Genomic DNA, 21,049 nt, shown 5'->3' with positions numbered 1-21,049 from the left:
TACATATATATATATATATGACGATATATGTATCGAAGTGTTGGCAAAATTTAGTACTTTTTAACCGGATCCAAAGTTTGGGCGAAAATCGCAAATATCTCGAAAGCGGTCGGTCGTAGCGCCCTGAAAATTTGTTCAACCCCATCCCCTACCGTAGTAACTCTAACCGCTCGCAGTGATACCCGTCAGATGATAGTATTTTGAAGTGTCCCCAGGGCGCCGTTCGAAAATTGGGGAGGGGGTGCGATGGGATGCCACCGTAATATCTCGGCAACCGCTCGTCCAGTTTTTACGATTCAAACGGCGTATATATCAGCAGGTCGAGCGCTAACTGTTTAAGTGATCGGGTACACTCTTGATCGACCGGATCTTGGTTATCCGGAAATGAAATCGGTTAGCCCTATGTTTTGATTGCACTCACCCACCGTAAAACATACCGATCCGATCTTTCGCTAAATACGCTCAAACCTGTGCTCCATCGCAGCTGTAAAGTATAAAATTATGAAGACTAAAAAGTAGAAAATAAAAAATATATAAAAAAACTTTTTAAAAACCTCTCTTATATTAATGCACTAAAAAGTGGAAAATAAATATACGTAAAAAAATTTTCAAAACACCGCTCTTAAATTAAACGAACTAAAATATAAAAAGTAATTTTAAGACGGTGTCTTAAAATGGATTTGACATCAAGCTTTGTTGGTGATATGTAAAATCATGTGAAAGTCATAACTTCAAATTAAAAATTTGATAATTTTGCCAAATTTTTCTTATGTGTGATGAATGGCCTAAAGAGTGGGATGCAAACACGCATAAGAAAAAATTGGCAAAAACATCGTATTTTTTATTTGAAGTTATTATTTTCACATAATTTTACATATCACCATCAAAGCTTGTTGTCAAATCCATTTTAAGATACCCTCTTAAAATTATTTTTTATCTTTTAGTGCGATTAATTTAAAAGCGGTGTTTTAAAACTTTTGTTACATATTTTTTATCTATTTATGTGATCGTTTTTCTTCATAAAATAATGAACTATAACCAAAAAGTAAGCACCGGAATTTATCGATCGGTAGCGGGAAAGTCCCGATTCCTTAGTATCAATTTCTAGAGTTAAATTTCTAATTTAACTTTCGTTATATCGATTGTCACCATTCAAAAAAAAATTTATACAAGAGGTAATCAATTTTGGACACCTAATAATCCCATTTCGAGGCACCGCCCAGAGAGCCTAGCTGCGGAGGCTCGTAGGGGCGGGCGTAGGCACGCCCTGCAGCTACTAATATAAAAAATTTACAATTGAATTTCTGCGGGATCCCTAGCCGTACGGGAATCCCGGATAATGAACGTGCGGATTCCGCTGCTAAACGCGCCTGTAGCCGAGCGTCTTTCACCGCCCGTTACTTTTAATGATTTTATTAATTCTTTTAAACACACTCTTCAAGGAAGGCGGCGAGATGACTCGACTATTACAGTAGATGATAAACTCCGACACATCAAGGATACTGTCCTGCCGTGGAGCACTTCGATCCGGAATAACCGCAGAAAGACGGTTATTATTTGCCGGTTACGAATAGGGTATTCTAATGTTACACACGGACAACTAAGGAGTCAGAACGATGCACCGGTTTGCGTACGCTGCGCCTGCCGACTAACGATACACCAATCCTTGTGGACCGTGTGTGTTATGCGGCGTCGGCGTACATGTAATTTAGGAGCTAAATCCAAGATATTCTAGGAAATAATACGATGATGCTATCGAATGTCTTGTTGTTTCTTAAGATCGTACATCTGAATTTATCTATTTAATAGTTATTTAATTATATTTTATTTTGTAATATTGTATTACTTCTAAGGCTACAAGGAATCTAAGATTACTTTTCTGAACGGCTAGAAATGTCAAAAACGTAAAGACCATGCCGCTTTTATATCAAGCCGGTTAGGCCGATTTTGGAGAGCATTTCTCGGTGGTGCGGTACAGACTAAGGAGGTACAAAAAAGATTCGTGTTTTTATTCTACGTTGCCGTTGACTAATCTTGCATCACGATTCGCATGATAACGGTTACAAGCAACTTGGGATTATCTCTTTGAACTGGAAAAGAAAAATTCAGGATGATATATTCCTCTTTAAACCAATCAACTGTTATATAGAGGTGGATTTGACTGTTCTGAATTACAGAGAACCGTATGTTGCCGGTAGACGATATAACCTATTGAAGTATTTGTTGCGGTCTTCGCTATCACCGACATCAAGGTATATATATATATATATATATATATATTTTAATTGCTTGTGGCACTAATGGGCTTTATGTTTGTTACTAATTACGTGTATACGTATTATGCGATGTACTCGTAAGGCGCTAGATGTTAAGTTTTACCTATTTAGATCTGTGCTTTTTTTTTATCTTCGTTCCCCCTGATACAAGTTCCGTTAGGTAAGAACGACATTAAAGTTTTTCATGACTGTTCTATCGCACTTCTTCTACTCGTATTTAAGTAGTCCCGCTTCCCTGCTTAAGGTAGGTTTCTTCACGAAGGTTGGTATGGTCATAAGGGAGAAAGGAGGTCATTATATAAGAGATAGTTATTATAATTATTAGATACTGCAACAACAAAAATAGATTGTAATTTTTCATGCGGTTTTATTTCTTTATCTAACTTACGATATTTCTAAAAAAGTAACGCGATTGAATGTAGAAAACGTAAGATTTTTCATTATTTAAGGGTTAAATAATTAATGTCGATAAGAATAGAACGTTTTTAAGAGCGTAAGATTAAATTAAGGAATATTATTTACGTAAAAATGCGAAAAAATTAAATATTTTAATAATATTACAAAATGACGGTCAGCAGTTTTCTTTCCGTTAATCTATATAGGGTTAGAACGGTCGTGCACAAACGTGTACAGCCCAGACGTGTCCCCGACGGTGAGCAGTTTTTGACCTACAGGTTTTCCACGTGTAGGTTAAAGATATTTAGTAAAATTTTGTTCGCCTTAGATTACTTTATTCTATACGCGTGATAAAACTAATCGACTGAATTGATGAATTTGACCCCCGATTCAGCATTTGGTTTTTCTGCGATGAAAAAATTTTTAAGTCGACAATATCGTTCGATATTCCTTCTTTTTCTTTTGTTGGAGATACAGGCTGCTATGAGTTTTGGCTTACGTCACAGTAACCCTCCATGTTCCTCTGTCACCGAAAAATTTTTTTTCTCTTCTGTCCTTTTTCGTCACCTGATTCTCACTCTGTTTCTCGTACTTCCTTTTAGTTTCCTTAAATTAAACCGTGCTTTCAAAATCATCTTTGACATTCTTGTATCGTCCATTTTACGAGTATTTACGTGGACCGTCGATCTAATTCCTTTAGATTTAATAAACTTCATCCTGGGTCTTTTATTAACTCAAGCGTCAAGTTAGACATTTGTCTGCGATCTCCGCAGTTTGCCGTCCTTCACCGGTTCAAAAGGTTTTTGGAACACCTTACTATCAAATCATTTCAGTTTCTTTTCTGACGTAATCGGTGTCCACGTTTCTGAACGGTACTTAAACTTTCATACCTTTATCGTTTTATTCATGAGTATTGACCAACGGATAAATTTTTAATTAACTTTTTTGGTTATACATATAGTGTATCGCTGTAAATTATTCACTGTAAAATATTCTAAGTCGATTGGCAGGACAATACAGGCCTGCCAAAAGTAGTAAACAACCACTTAGAAAATTTTTCGTTGTTTTACTGTAAGACAGGAGAATGGATACCGGTGTTCTTTGGTGGTCGGGTTTCAATTAACCGCACATCTCAGGAACGGTCGAACTGAGAATGTACAAGACTACACTTCATTTACACTCATACGTATCATCCTCATTCATCCTCTGAAGAATTATCGAAACGGTAGTTACCGGAGGCTAAACAGGAAAAAGAGAGAGGAGAATTATTCTAAGTCAAATCGTCTAGTTATTAGGGAAACTTTAATCCCTAATAACTTTTGACTGGATGGACCTATAGAAAAATCCTCTCGGATCTGCACGAATCAGAAGATTTCACATCTTTTGACGCCATACAAAAATTTCCAAAATTGGAAAAATTTTCAGTCAAATTCCCTAGTTTCCTTTTCTGACGTAATCGGTGTCCACGTTTCTGAACGGTACGTTACAACCGGTATCATACTGTAAATTTTCATACCTTTATCGTTTTATTTCTGTAGATACAAGCCTGATTTTAGCATATCTTTTTTTATCTTACTATAAAATACTTCCCGCTTGTATTCGTTCCTCGATGTTTCCCGCTTCATTTTCACCATTTAGTTCGATTCCAAGCAGGCTAAAATATTTTATTATAAGGCTTTGCGAAACTCTACACGTTCGAGCGGTAAATGTCTTCACGCACTTTTTTCCAATCGTTGCAAATCCTAACCTTTCTGTTTACCCCTAGAGTATATTATACTGTGGTCGTCCAGAAAGTAAAAACCGTTTTTGCTTTATAACAAATTTATTGCATTTATTTTAATACATTTTAATACACGAAACACAATGAATTCTATTTATTGCCTAAACCAAAATTTATACAATACGTAGTATAAAGGATATAACAATATAAGACAAATTGGTAACAAGCAAATAAAGAATACATAATTACGTTTATATTCTACGCTTAAATATAAATTGCAGCATTAGGCATCAACCAGCATAAGTAACAAACTTTGTTCACCGGTTGAGGTTGAAGCCGCGTATAAATTAAAAAGAGAAATACAAAGATAAGAATAAATCCTTTAACATTTTTAAGTCCTTCAACGATACAAAAATGAAGAAAGCAAAAGTTCATACAAAACACACAAAAAGTAAATTCTTTACAATATTTAAAGTGAAAAATATGTTGTGGACACCACATTACTTCCTTGTACGCCTATTAAATTACATAGACACATTTTTTGCTGCACTTCATTTAAAGTTTTTCATTTGAAAGTGAGATACGATCCTCCAATTCTTTTTATTTTTTATTATTATTATTGAACAATTATTTATTGTATTCTTTTGTTTACAATCAGGGGTTAATAATTATTAGTAAATCAATATATTTAAATAAAAAAAAAGTTAAAAAAAAGGAGATGAAGTCTGATTCGAACCGATGTGGCTTCCCTTGCTTAAGATCCAAATATTTCATTAATTAAACTTTTATTTGGCTATAACTCCGGAACCGATGAAAATACGTACCACTTAGTATATCGTTGAAAAGCTCTGAACGAGGGCTTAATACTGCATTAAATAAAAAGTCCAAAATCCAAATATTTTTTTTTTGGATTCTGGATTTTTTGGACACTTTTGCCTCAGTTGATTGCAGTCAAAATGGGAGGTGCACAACTAGATGTTATAAAAGTCCTAAATCCAAAATCTCAATATCCTACGGCTAATAGTTTTTGAGTTACGCGAGATATGTACATACGTATGTATACAGACCTCACGCCGAAACTAGTCAAAATGGATTCAAGGAAGATCAAAATGGATCAGCTAAATGTAGAACTAGGCGTGGGGTTTGTGCTACCGCGAACTCGGTTAGCTAGTTCAGAGGGCAACGAAGTAGGACAGTCAAAATGTCGGAAAGAAGCCTACAACGAAGGCGAAGGCCGAGTCATAATTCACTGATGTAAATGTCTACCTGTCTACCGAGGAATTTACATCGGAGGCATCCCAACGAGGCTTGGCTTATTACTGTCTAAAATCCGGTGGTGGGGTGGTCGCGCCGCCGGGGTATCTTAACCCGTGCGATCGGGGGGGTGGCTTCTCTCCGCCGGTGGCGGTCGTGATCGTGACTTGGTAATGCCACGCAAGACATCGTGATTGTACCGGGTGGGGGTTCGGGATTTGTCCCCGGCTCCTGCGCGGACCGGAATGAGGTTGCGTTCCACTCGTTTTTTTTTTTTTGTCTTCAGTCATTTGACTGGTTTGATGCAGCTCTCCAAGATTCCCTATCTAGTGCTAGTCGTTTCATTTTAGTATACCCTCTACATCCTACATCCCTAACAATTTGTTTTACATATTCCAAACGTGGCCTGCCTACACAATTTTTCCCTTCTACCTGTCCTTCCAATATTAAAGCGACTATTCCACGATGCCTTAGTATGTGGCCTATAAGTCTGTCTCTTCTTTTAACTATATTTTTCCAAACGCTTCTTTCTTCATCTATTTGCCGCAATACCTCTTCATTTGTCACTTTATCCACCCGTCTGATTTTTAACATTCTCCTATAGCACCGCATTTCAAAAGCTTCTAATCTTTTCTTCTCAGATACTCCGATCGTCCAAGTTTCACTTCCATATAAAGCGACGCTCCAAACATACACTTTCAAAAATCTTTTCCTGATATTTAATTTAATTTTTGATGTAAGCAAATTATATTTCTTACTGAAGGCTCGTTTAACTTGTGCTATTCGGCATTTTATATCGCTCCTGCTTCGTCCATCTTTAGTAATTCTACTTCCCAAATAACAAAAATTCTTCTACCTCCGTAATCTTTTCTCCTCCTATTTTCACATTCAGCGGTCCAACTTTGTTATTTCTACTACATTTCATTACTTTTGTTTTGTTCTTGTTTATTTTCACGCGATAGTTCTTGCGTAGGACTTCATCTATGCCGTTCATTGTTTCTTCTAAATCCTTTTTAGTCTCGGCTAGAATTACTATATCATCAGCAAATCGTAGCATCTTTATCTTTTCACCTTGCACTGTTACTCCGAATCTAAATTGTTCTTTAACATCATTAACTGCTAGTTCCATGTAAAGATTAAAAAGTAACGGAGATAGAGAACACTCTTGTCGGACTCCCTTTCTTATTACGGCTTCTTTCTTATGTTCTTCGATTGCTACTGTTGCTGTTTGGTTCCTGTACATGTTAGCAATTGTTCTTCTATCTCTGTATTTGAACCCTATATTTTTTAAAATGCTGAACATTTTATTCCAGTCTACGTTATCGAATGCCTTTTCTAGGTCTATAAACGCCAAGTACGTCGGTTTGTTTTTCTTTAATCTTCCTTCTACTATTAATCTGAGGCCTAAAATTGCTTCCTTTGTCCCTATACTTTTCCTGAAACCAAATTGGTCTTCTCCTCACACTTCCTCCAGTCTCCTCTCGATTCTTCTGTATAGAATTCTAGTTAAGATTTTTGATGCATGACTAGTTAAACTAATTGTTCTGTATTCTTCACATTTATCTGCCCCTGCTTTCTTTGGTATCATTACTATAACACTTTTTTGGAAGTCTGACGGAAATTCCCCTTTTTCATAATCCACTCGTTAGGTGACCTAAATCGGTCGACTTATTTGGGTGTAGGTTTGAATTTCTATGTTGCGTAAGGTATAATTTTGATCGATAGGAGTGTAGCACCGATTTAACTTTAAACTCGTTCGTTCTCTGAGGCATTCACAGTCACGAACCGTGGTGTCAAATCTTTATTAGACGCGGGGGTCGCGCTTCCGCGGTTTCGTTCATTTAGTTTGAGGGAATCACGTTAGGTTGGATGTGAAGATGTCCGTTTGAGACCTACGTGAAGACGAAATTTGATGTGTATTTACCGATGCAAATGTCTGCCGAGTTATTTACATCGGTGGCATCCCGACCGAGGCCTGGCTGATGACTGAGATGTAATCAGTTAGAGGGTCTAAAGACGCCCTCCAGTACAGCCCCTCCGGCTCCCCCCCCCCTAGGGGGGGGGAGGTTGGTGTGGCGACCGGAATCGTCATAAGGCGGGTGTCTTCCCCTACGGCGGTTGGGATGGTCAAAATGGATATTTCCGTTGAGATCTGAAAACCGAAATTTTTCGCGATCACCTTCTTTTACTTTGTAGAAGGAAGTAAAAAGGTTATCGCTGATCCATTTTTTTTTTACATCTGCGGGTACGGGTACATCAGTGCTGCAACGGTTGTTGATAAATCACAGGGAGGGAATATTAATTACGTTAGAGCCATATAAATTAGTCGAATTCGAATTGAAGTCAAGTCATATATATAACAGCAGTATTTATTTTAATTATCTCCGGCGTGTTACTGACTGTATTTTGTCGGTGCGAGGATAGTATTTTTGGTGTTTAAAGACTCAATCGTGCAATGATCTGAGTGCATAGTCTAATTGAAGTTAGATGCGGGAACATTTTTTCTGTGAATCCTTCGGTGTCAGAGGAAGGCGAGGGGATTGCGCTTCCGCGAATCGGTTAATTTAATAGGTAAGGGTTATAAGTTAAAGGGGCCATAAGAGGGCGATAATAAGTTGTTTAAATACACCGGTGGAAATGTCTTTCAAGGCATTTGATTTGAGACCGATGACTATGATGCGTTATAAAGTTCAGAGGGTCTAAAAGACGACTTTCGATAAAGCCCATCAGGGCTGTAAACGTAGGGCACGGTCTGGTGTCACAAGGCGGGTGTATTCCCGTAAGGAGGTCAGGACGTGTTATTGATTATTCTAAAGTTATTTTTATAGTTATAAACGTACTTGGATAATGTTCATAGTATACAAAAGTCTTATTGTCGTGACTTTAAATTCTTTAAATATTAGATTCGTCGGGTAGATCAGGGTTTGTTCAGAATTGTTTTTATAATTGTTCTTTTGCATTGAAAGTAAGTATGTCAACCATATGCGAGATTTACAGCAGATTACGGTACGCATCATAATATACATTTATTTATAAGCTAATATTCCAAATAATCACCTCGTAACTTCAAGTATTTGTAAAGTTGTAGCGCTAATTTTTGTATGCCGCCGTCAAAAAAAGTGTACTTCCAGTCCATTAAGCCGGTCACGAATATCTGTCTCAGGTCATCGTCACTTTTTTAGCTGTTTCCACCGAGAAACTCTTTCAATTTTTTAAACGGGTAGAAATTACTTGGAGCAAGTTCTGAACTGTACGGCAGATATTCAAAAACATCCCGCCTGAAACCTAAATAAAAGTTCAAACAGCCTGTACAGTATGATGATACTGTTTTATACTTGTTTTATAATTAAACGAATTACTTTTGCCGTTTTCTAATTTTATTCTTGCCGTTATTTCTCCGTTTTTAGTGTTATTAGAACGGTAAGAAAGAGAGTATATTATCTGACAAATTTTAAATCTGACATTTCAAATCGCTTTCTCTTTAACAGATAAGAAGATAAAGTTTTCCAAATTCAATTAAAAAGATCGGTTCAGTTAATTCTGAATATAAGTTTGGCTCGAATATAGTAGCTACATGTGTATACCGTTAGATGAAATAAAGTAAACTTTTTACAATTTAGATTTCAATTATAACGTTTTAAAAAGAAATTTAAACGGTAAATACATTATTTTCTTCCGATACCGATTTTCAGTTATTAAATTTTTTGTTTTGTTTTTTGTCCGTTAGGAGTATGCAGAAACGGCTATGAATGAACTACTGGGTTGGTACGGATACGACAAAGTGGACAGAAAAGATACGGAAGGCCTCGATTTGGGACATTTCTCCGCAGCCCCGCCGGCCTCATCTTCTACACCATCACCGCCTCCTACGACGACCGCCGACGACAATAACAATAACCACAACAACAGTAGTTCGGATGCCACAGAAGACGGACCTTATTATTCGGATGGAGAACCGCCCCCGCCGCCCGGTGGCGGGGGCGGAACCAAACCCGGAGTTACGATCCGAAATTGCACGAGAGAAGATGATACCGCATCGCCACCACCGGGATCACCTCCAGGTAGGTAAATCTTGAAATCGTTATAACTATTATTAAGATGACGCAATATTTTTGTTTTCAACATTCTGACATCTATTTAACGGTTTATCGATGATAACAGTAAGCGATTAACGAAAATTGTAATCGTCATTTCATAATTTATTAGGAGATCGTGACGAGTACCTTACCATCTAGGTTTCATAAAAAACGGTAGGTATTTCTTCGAATGAAAATAGAGTATTAAGAGAAAAAAATAAATCTATTAAGATCTTTCTAAATAAAGAACTAAAATCTTTCTTGGATGCTTTAAGGATACCGTGCGCACGCGTGTGTTTATGCGAGTAGCTATAGCGATGTACGTTGCAGTTCTTTTTGAAAGATGCTTATAATTTTCTTTTAAATCCATTTTCGTACGAGAAAAGTTAATATTCAGCTCATTCAGCTTCTTTGTTTTTTGATACTTAAAAATGTATTTATTGGACTCGCCGTATTAGATGCAATGCGAAGTTATTCGACAAGGCTAAAATATTTATAATTTAGTTAATATATATATATATATATATATATACACATGGGGAGCATAATGCCCCCTTCGCAGATGAGGTCGAAAAATCAGCTCTCAACACAGATATACTCGTACGTGTAGCAACATATTTGAATGGAATTTTTGCTTTTTTAAACAACGGTTTTTGAGATGAGGCAAACGCTGTTTATAAGTAATATTGAGTACCCCCAAAATTAAATCCGATCTACCTTAAACTTTGTAATTTTAAAGAACTTAATCATACTAAAATTCAATTTTCTACGACTGCTATACAAAAAACTAAATATGGTGAGACTACCCCTTCCCGTTCTTTTTAATTTTGTAGAAAATGTAATGACATCAATGTCCTAAATAGTAATTTTTTGGGCCGTTTTTGAGAATTTGTTTAGCCGGTCCGGAGATATTAATCAAAATAAAGCACTTACTTACGTAAATCTTCCTGAATTTTTTTTTACCAAGTTAGTCTTTGGACGTCGACATTTGTAAAAATCCCGACCCAAAATTTTGGCCGATCGTTATATTTAACCTTATAGAACTATAACCGGTAAATTATAAAAGACTCATACGTGTCGAATTCTTATCTACTTTTTGTCGGTTAAAATGTAACAGACTCACAATATGGTGAATATTTTTTTTTTTTAATTTACGAAGATATTTTATTTCTTGCTGCCTTCTATCGGGCAAAATATCTTTCTGGTTTACAATAATGGAGGCGTCTATTTCAACAGATTTTTTACGTACAAATACTCCATTGTCGGTAACGACATCGGAATAAATAATAATGGTTGTCTCTCGCTTCTCCGAGTCCGCACCGTAGACCTTCTATGCCGGCGGTGGTCAACGATCTCGCTAAATTACAGTCGAGTAAACGGTATTTAAATCCTACGGTCATAAAAAACCGTACAGTAATTTCAATAACGATTCATATATATCGATAGACTGCAGTCTTGTAAGGATACGAATACTACAAGCCTTTTAACGATTTTTGCTGCCGCCTTTGATATATTTTTTTCGTGTCGCAAATCCATATCTTATTCGGGAATCGAAAACGTTACGAGAATTATTTTTTCTTATTTATATTTATTCTACTACGGATGAATCTAATTTTTCTTCTGTTTTAATATAGTTACGGATTTATTCACTTCTAAGGTTTCACCTGGTTTACGGAAACGCAGAACGACGGTTTAATATCTAATAGATCTACGATCGGTAAAATTCCCTTTCTTTATCCTTAATTTAACGAATGAAGACCAAAAAAAAAAAAGTTAAGTAAAAGGAAAATTAAGAATTATTTAAAACAACGGAATAACCGATCGTAATCGATAATGGATAAATTCAATGAATGTTGTATTAGAAATACATTAAGCACTGTTTCTAGGTGCAATGGATGTCACTTGACTGCTGACTGTAGAAGAGGTATTTCCAATATATATTTTTGAAGTTTTTTGCACTTTATAAATTATTTTTCAAAAATTAGTCGTTGTTAAAAGTAATTGATGGAAAACCTTACCCCGCCCTACTCTATCGAACCTACTGGCAATAAAGAGAGATTTTTATTTTTCTTCCGTTAAACATAATTTTCCTTGTAATTTTAATCCCGTGGAATCCCTCAACCGTTACAAGATCAACATTCATTATTAGAGTAAATCAAGTCTTTTGAATCACCCCCTTACCCGTTCTTTTGTGTTCCGGTTGGTTTTATATTTATGTTTTACTTCGTCTATAATTTTTTATGTTTTCCAGATTCTCTACCGGTTCTACTAGCATTAACACTTCTCCTCTCTCGTGATATGTTCTGGGCAGTTAGCTTTCCTATTTCCAGTCGTTTTGATTAAACTCACGGGTTGGTCTAGCGGTTAACGCGTCTTCCCAAATCAGCTGATTTAGAAGTCGAGAGTTACAGCGTTCAAGTCCTAGTAAAGCCAGATATTTTTACATGGATTTGAATACTAGATCGTGGATACTGGTGTTCTTTGGCGGTTGGGTTTCAATTAACCACACATCTCAGGAACGGTCGAACTGAGAATGTACAAGACTTACACTTCATTTACACTCATACATATCATCCTCATTCATCCTCTGAAGAATTATCAAACGGTAGTTACCGGAGGCTAAACAGGAAAAAGAAAAGAAAAGTCGTTTTGATTAACCCACCGGGTTGGTCTAGCGGTTAACGGGTCTTCCCAAATCAGCTGATTTGGAAGTAGAGAGTTACAGCGTTCAAGTCCTAGTAAAAGCCAGTTATTTTTACACGGATTTGAATACTAGATCGTGGATACCGGTGTTCTTTGGCGGTTGTGTTTCAATTAACCACACATCTCAGGAACGGTCAAACTGAGAATGTACAAGACTACAGTTCATTTACACTCGTACATATCATCCTCATTCATCCTCTGAAGAATTATCTAAACGGTAGTTACCGGAGGCTAAACAGGAAAAGAAAAGAAAGGAAAAGTCGTTTTGATTACTCTTTTATTGTCCTTTACAATCCTACTTAATTCTTCATTTTTCCCTTTGTCATCCTGACCCCCCCGTAGGGGGAAGCACCCTGTGACGATCTCAGTCGCCGTAACATTTTCTCCGTTCCTAGCCCTGATGGGTTTACTGGAGGTCAAAATTCTCAGGGCTTTTCGGGGTTTTAGATCCTGTAAACTTGATGAACGCATCACAGTCATCATCAGTGTGGCGTCTGCAGGATGCCACCGATGCAAACGCCTCGGCAAACATTTCCATCAGTGTATTTACACAATCTACCGTCGCCTACGTACGGCCTGTTCCGACCACGAGCGTAGTCAATTTAATCTTCTCTAAATTCCTGTTTCTGGTCGACCGTATTTCTAATACCTCCAGAATTTATTTTTCCCCGTTTTCTTGGCGCCAATATCTCAAATCTATGCAGAAGTACATTTGACATTACACGAGACCCTTTCTCAAATTTAGCACCATCTTATTATAAAATAATTTTACATCAAATACATCCTTAGTCATTGCTATTCTATTTTCTGTTAACTTGATACCTGTGCGTATTATTTTATTTTTTAAATTCTTCTTTTCTGTAGAGATTCATCGGCTTATTCTCTTCCAAATAAATACGATAAATCTTTTATTCTGATCGATACACGATAATACATTACATCGATCGAGTCAGGTCCGTATAGATATGCTACGCTACAGGAAAAAATATGAACGTATACCAGCATTTGCACGAATAGATTAAGGCAAAGCGTAAGAAAAATCTTGATCGTAGCACCTTGACAAAATATACAATTAATTATAAAATAGAAGATAGATTAACTGAAGTTTATATTAATTATTTAAATTATGAAATAATGTTAAGGTAAATACACGAAGATATTAAGAAATTAATAAAAAATAATTCGATATCAGAAAGCTTTAACGATTATATTTGAACATTATACTGAACAAGGTGCAAAAAATTCAGGGTTTTTTTTAGATTTTTTAATTAGTTTAATTTAAAAAGTCATCGGTACAATAATATTGTTTGTTAAAAGAAGATGTTTTAATTATGTTTTAAATAAACCGGCGGCGAGATTTTTTCATACGATTCGGCAATTTATCAAAAAAGCTGACAACACAGTTATAGGACATTCCGTCACGCGGTTTTTTTCTGATGCACGGCTTACACGCACAACTTAATTAAAAATATTTATAGTTTTATTTAAATATAATATTTTTCGTTTATTTAATTCGATGATCCTAACTAAAACGCGCACGCATACCGTATTTTATTTGCGCGGGTGTGGCGGTACTAGCGGCCAGTTTAAATACTTTTTTACACTTTAAAATTATTCATTTATTTAATTCTACCGCTCATGTGTGACTTTACAACGTAGCAGTCGACTAACCCTCCGTACGCAGCAAACTCACCGGGTCGGTCAAACGATGAACTCGTCATCGCAAATCAGCTGATTTCCAAGTCGAGAGTTCTAAGGTTCAAATACTAGTAGATTTGAATACTAGATGGTGGATACCGGCGCTTTTGATCAGGTTTTAATTAACCACACGTCTCAGGAACGAACGGTCGACCTCTCTTTTCCTGTTTAGCCTCCGGGACCACCGTAAGGTAATACTTCAGAGGATGGATGAAGATGATATGTACGAATGTAAATGAAGTGTAGCCTTGTATATTCTCAGGTCGACCGCTCCTAAAACGTGTGGTTAATTGAAACCCAACCGCATAAGAACACCTGTATCCACGATCTAGTATTCAAATCTGTATAAAAGTAACTGCCTTTACTAGGATTTGAACCTTAGAACTCTCAATTTCAAAATCAGCTGATTTGCGATGACGAGTTCACCATTAGACCGACCCGGTGGGTGTCTACCGAATACTATATCGTAACTACCGACTATTTTTTCATCGTAATACGATGAAAGCATTTTTTATTTTATTTGAAAACAAAAGTTTTGTATATCGATCTAAACTATGAAATAATTTTTTCTGTTTTGGCTTTAAATAAATAAGTACTCAAACGTGTTGTGTATTTTACCCGTATTTTTTACAAATATTTTCAGTACTACAAACATTTTTTTATAATAATTTTATGCGTTTAAGATCGTTTCTTACTGACGGCTTTAATTTGGAACAACACTGAAATATAATACACGGTATTCTGTATTAGTTTCAAAGAATACTTTATAATGTGTTTTTCTCTCTCTCTCTCTCTGTGTGTGTGTATGTGTGCGCGCGTATATATATATATATATTTATATATATACGTGTGTGTGTGAACGCCTGAGATAGCTAATGAAAATTGAGGCGCTAATTAAATGAATTGTGTACAGTACAGTGTGTTCATCAGTTGGAGTTAGAGTTTATTCTGTATACAGTATTACACCTGTTGTAATTATTGTGTTTTATCTTAGGTTATTACTAATATTATTATTTGTGTTATGAGTAAATAAATACTGTATGCAATATAATATCTATGTAAAGTAACATTTAATAATAATAATAATAATAATAATCATTAAAATATAATTAGAAAATGCACGAGAGAGAGAGAGAGGAGAGAGAATCGAAGAGCATTGTAGTGATGGTGGTTTGTGTGCATACTTGATTTCATTGAAACAAGCAGTGCTGTTTCGTATATCAATATCAAATTACTGATTAAAAAATTCCTGGGCTTCTGCTCCATTTTTTGTGTTTCTGTTTTGCGTGTATGCACGCGCGCTCGTTGTTAAATTTGATTGCTCTTAATGATAATGATATTCTATTACCTTATACTGTCGGAATAATGTTGAAAATTAAGGCTCGGGCTCGACGCCAACCCCACTAACCCGAGGACCGGATTGAAATGAAGCGCGACGCGGTGGCGCGTCGGTCGGTTTCTTATTTTGTACGAGTATTGTTTCATTACGGGTATTGCTTAACTCTCATCGGATTTATTTTTCTTAAATAATGAGCAACAGGGGTAGCCGGGCGGGAAGTAGGAGAGGAAAAGAGACGGATTCGTAATCGTAGACACGATACCCCCTCCCGTCGTAACGGCTCTTGACATACCTCGACCCCCGTCCATCCCTTCTCGAGCCTTTCCTTGTACCCGAGTCCGCAGCAGCATCACCCTACCGTCCGACCGACCGTTCACGGAAGCCGTATTCGACTACCCCGCCGTAGTGCGGCCGTTTGGCTTGCCTCTAATTACGACACCGTCTGTGTGATTTTATTTTTTCTACTCGTAAACGGTCTGTCGTTACGATATAACGGTTGCCCGTTTATCTCCTTCTTTCTACGTTCCAGATCGCCGGTCTTTTTCGTGCGATGAAGCGAATTTTCAAAGCGGTTCATCAAACTCGTCTGTCGTTTTAATTACCTAAATATACCGAGTTTACGATGGCATCGCTTATTGTTGCTTTTATTAGACTCCGCACGCGCGCGAGCGCATATCCTTTTCTACAGCACATGATAATAATTGAATGTTTTTCGTTCGATAATCGATAGTGTTATCGAGTAATACCGTAAGTTTTTTCCTAATGTGTACATTGTAATCTGTTCAGCAAAGGAACAATAAGCATCTCACACCCCACGGCACGATGAGATAAGGTAATTTAAATGAGGTATAGACTCGTACAATCACAACCAACCGGGTTGGTCTAGTGGTTAACGTGTCTTCCCAAATCAGCTGATTTGGAAGTCGAAAGTTACAGCGTTCAAGTCCTAGTAAAGCCAGATATTTTTACATGGATTTGAATACTAGATCGTGGATAAATCTGAGAATGTACAAGACTACAGTTCATTTACACTCGTACATATCATCCTCATTCATCCTCTGAAGAATTATCTAAACGGTAGTTACCGGAGGCTAAACAGGAAAAAGAAGAAGACTCGTACAATCTCAGGCCGACCGTTTCGAGAGTGTGATTAATAGAACCCCAGCTATCAAAGTACACCGATATCCGCTGTCTAGTATTCAAATCCGTATAAAAGCAACTAACGACAAAATGTTAAAATCCCTTTCGCCACGCCGGAAGGCGGAGGTAGATTTCACCTATGCTAAGTAAGGAATAAAAAATATGTCCACCTTAAAGTTAAGGAAAACTTCAAATTTACTCATTACGACAATGATTTCACACCTTCAGCATACGACAAGCCCCGTCTTACAATTCCAGCAAAATTATGGCCATCCCTTGCCGTAACGGTTGATCATATCAAAAATTGTTTCGGACAAAAGTTTTAAGTAATGTTTAGAGGACTAACGATCTCCTTAAACCGATACTGTGCCTGTTAAGGTAGGTATAGTTTTTTGTCTTAAACACCCCATTTTTCCATCCCCTGGGCCAACGGTCGGTTATATCATAAAACTTTACTTATATAAGTTTTACGCCCTTATCCAAATAATAGTTAGAACTTTAAACGAATTCGATATTTTACTTAATAAGAAAGTCTTAGCGATATTTTGTTGTTTCGAAAAAGCCTCTTCATTTCCACGCCGTGGTCCGATTTTGACCGTTAACAAACTCGACCAAGATATTGGGTCAAGTTATTCTTAGAAAACAATTAGAAAGTGACTGGCGCAAAATTACGGCAGTTATCGTCTCCGCAAGAAAGGGAAATATATATATAAACTTTTGAGCTGACGGTTGTATTGGGGTCTCGGGAATGTGAAACGCGAAGATATGTCGAAATTTTCCGGAGGTTGAATCATAGTACTTATTACAATAGGAGCTTTCTTATGAAATCTACCTAAAATGGAAATGATACAACAAAATAAAGTCGGTAAATAACATTTATTTAACTTTAAATAAAATTTTTTGATATCATTATTGTTCCGATTTTACGAATACAATAATCAAACGATATTAAACGTCATGAAGTTAATAATATTATAAAATGAAAATTGCGAATATCATTATAATAATCGAACATTATTAATGATAATGATCATTGTTACTCGTATTATTAATAATACTAATAAAAGCGTTTTTATCGTTTGGCTGAACGGATACAGGAAGAAGATTTGACCCGCAATCTAGAAAAAGATAAAAATGTTCAATAAGTGGCACAAACATTCGGTCTTACGCTTTAGGCCGACCGAACGGGGTAGTAGCGGGAGAAATGCCGAGCAAACCGAAATATCCCAAGCTGTTTACAGATGTTCCGGAGGGTGAAGTAGATGTCGGCATCGGGGCGGGTAACACACCATTCCCTTGCCTGCGGGCTGTGGATCCCGTAGATATAGACCGAATAGTTTCTTAAGTGGCACTAAGAAAAGCACCGAGGATCGACCAACTTGACCCAGATATTTTCTATTATCTGCTGCCTGTCATAAGAAACCTGCTTGGCAGGCTGTTCTCGGGGTCCCTTAGCCGGGGCTACGTCCCGACTTGCCGGACAGTGGCTTTGATGTGGGTGCTCTTAAAAACAAGAAAGAATCGTAGCGAGGTTTCGACCCATCAGCGGTTATCGGTAAGTTGGCCGGTCGTGGAACGGCTCTGGGAAAATGTCGATGTGAATTGTTTTCTAAATCGAGGCCGATACGGTTCATGAAAGGAATTGGCAACGAGGATCGCATCTTAAATGCTCTTGCCGAGGTGGAAAGCGCCGACTGTAAATATGTATTGGCAATTTTTATGGACATAGAGATAGAATTTCCTTCCTTGTGTTGGAGTTCTGTCCTCTATGAATTGGAACGCCGCAGTGTTCCCGTAGCTCTACAGGCCGTAGTACGTGACAACTTGTCTAACCGTACGAATCTGTTTAAGGATGCGCACCTAGTTGTGGAAAGATCCGAGACCAGGAGAAGCCCGCAAGGTTCCGTTCTCGGTTCCTTGCTGTGGAACCTGGTATTTGACGGATTTCTGGGATTGACATCCCCAGAAGCGGTCACAACCCAGGCTTTCGCCGATGACTGTCTCCTGTTATTTTGTGGTAATTAACGACCGCAGCTAGAAGACCGAGCGCAGGCGGCTTTGTCAACCGCACAGGGCGGGATGGACAAGGGAAGATCCACGTATAAATTTATATAGGATCTGGAGGGATGGTATGCCTCTAGTTCGTCTTTAAGGGCAACGGGTGGCCAGGTGCTCACCAACCACTTTATCTGAACCGATATCTGTTTCGGTTCTGCCTGGCAGCTGATGAGCTGTGCGTCAGCGGGGAGGTCCAGTCGAACGAGTTTGACTGCCCTGCTCTTGGGGAGCCAGTGACCGGGCCACCCTGGAACTTAGGGTTCAAGGGGATAATTGGCCACACACAAGCGGCGAGTCGGTGTGGCGAGAGCCGCATTGTCGGACCGTGTGGGCGTTCCTTGATGCGGTTGCTTTTTTCAACCGGCATCAGTAGTTTACTTAAGGGAAAGATTCTACCGCACCGCTGAGGGAAACTAACCCTGAGTACGGCTGACCACCAGCCAATTGTGGCTCCAAGTGCTGTAAAACGGTGGACAGCTACTTGCTGGCATTCAGCGACCTAGGCGTGGCAGCGAATCGCTGTATAGACGAAATAAATTTTAATCTATTGATGTCATATATGTTTTAGTAGTTGACGGGTTGCGCCCCTGCCCATTTTAGTAATATATGACAAGTGAGCGGTGGGACACGCAAGCGGGTGGTGTACGGCACCGCGCTTAGTCCGTTCACGCTGTTAGGTAAGCTGTTGGAGCTAATTAGTATACCGGTCGCTAAACTGTTTCGAGGCTCAGTCGCCGTTTGTAGCACAGACATTCGGTCTTACGCTTTAGGGCGACCGAATTGGGGTGATGGCGGGAGAAATGTCAGACAAATCGATATCCCAAGCTGCAGTCTCCTACTGAAAAATTGATGTAAGAGCATTTGCTAAATTTAACTTTTTTAATATTTCACTGGTGAGCATTTATTTAAGAGGCACTGTACACCGCTTTTGAAACTAGCTGTGAAAAACATTAATCGGACACTATTTTGGTAGAGCTGTTTTTTTCATCATCAGATGTTTTTTTACGTCAAAAACCTTTTTTTCAGTGTCCTTGAAAATTATTCGAGTATGGTACTTTTTCTATTCAAAATTTTTTAATCTCCCTCCCGGGGGAAGTTGATCTCATACCAAAAAGTACATCGTTTTGTGGTAGAACCAACGCTAAATCTTTTTTACGTCTAACGGGTGAACAATTATTTAACGGTTATCATTCTTTGTTAATACTGTTGTATATTATAAAATAATATAATACCTTAAGGTATTCAATTTCTGAAACAGACATCTAACAGCCAAACTTTTATTTTCACTTCTTTAATCTGAATTTTTATCAAATTCAATATACAGAGTGTTTCACGAAGTTCTCCCGGTACTTTCATAACCTATTCTGCTCGTGAAAATAATGGAAAAATTTCATATAAGCATTTGTCGTAAAACTCTTCGTTTGCGAGTTACGGCTAGTGAAAGATTTCGCTCGGATTACAGATAGCCCGGTGAAATGAGGTCGTTACTTAAGGAGCAGAATTAGTGATTTCTTATGTTTTTGACATTAAAAATTGAATAAAATATGTCCCAGAACTGCATCTGCAGTAGGTTTTGAGAAATTTGGGATGAAAACCAATAGATTAGGGAAAAAGCTGTTCTTTTTTATATTTGACAAATACAATAACTTTGTTAAATGGGTAATAGACACGTAAAATTATAAACAAAACTTGTAGTGAATTTAATTCACAACAGAATGATGAAATATAAATTTAATAATACAAAAAAAAATTAGAAAAATTCGAATTTTATTTAGAAACAGTACGTTACATTTATCTGAATATACTTATTTAATGTCAAAAAAACAAATTTTTTTGGGTGATGCGGATGTGAAGAATTTGTAAAAACAAAATTTATGTTAAAAACTGGTATTAAAACATTTTAAAAAACTGGAAATAACACAACAATAGTAATATAAAAATTATCTAGATATTAATTTTTTTATTAACGACTGAAATACAATTAACTATTTGAATAATTATTATTTCAAAGTTGGCAATAAAATAACAACAGCTGATCAACAACGAGGAATACTTTATTCATGTTTAAATCATTCTGTAAGGTACATTAAGTATCGGGTACTGTGAAGTGTGCTGTCGTTAGTGATGGTTTTCTGTGAATTTTAGATTGAACGTGATCCGGTTTGGCGTTAGAGAAAAGGCAACATTACTTATATGCAACAGAGGACGCCGGTACGGTATTCATTCTGAGTGTGTCTCTACAGGTTTTGCTTAAACATTTTACGTGTTTGTTATCCATTTAACTAAGTTATTGTACGTTAAACATAAAAAAACATCTTTTTTCCCCCAATTTATTGGTTTCCACCCCGGATTGTCAGAATCTCTGCAGATACAGGTCTAGAACTTTTGT

The 21,049-nt window shown here is 37.3% G+C and overlaps 1 protein-coding gene across 2 annotated transcripts in view; it reads left to right on the top strand.

The window, feature by feature from the left end:
- LOC142328012 (uncharacterized) overlaps positions 1-21,049 on the top strand; it is a 114,213-nt gene that overhangs the window by 75,925 nt on the left and 17,239 nt on the right. For both annotated transcript variants that reach the window (XM_075371449.1, XM_075371448.1), the window contains exon 2: positions 9,374-9,707. In XM_075371449.1, coding sequence (XP_075227564.1) covers positions 9,374-9,707 — 334 coding nt within the window. The remainder of the gene's footprint in view (positions 1-9,373; positions 9,708-21,049) is intronic.

The sequence above is a fragment of the Lycorma delicatula genome, chromosome 7 (genome assembly GCF_047948215.1).
Source record: "Lycorma delicatula isolate Av1 chromosome 7, ASM4794821v1, whole genome shotgun sequence".
NCBI classification, from domain to species: Eukaryota; Metazoa; Arthropoda; class Insecta; order Hemiptera; family Fulgoridae; genus Lycorma; species Lycorma delicatula.
The sequence above is the reverse complement of the archived record's forward strand: the minus strand, read 5'-3'. Positions and strand labels throughout refer to the sequence as shown.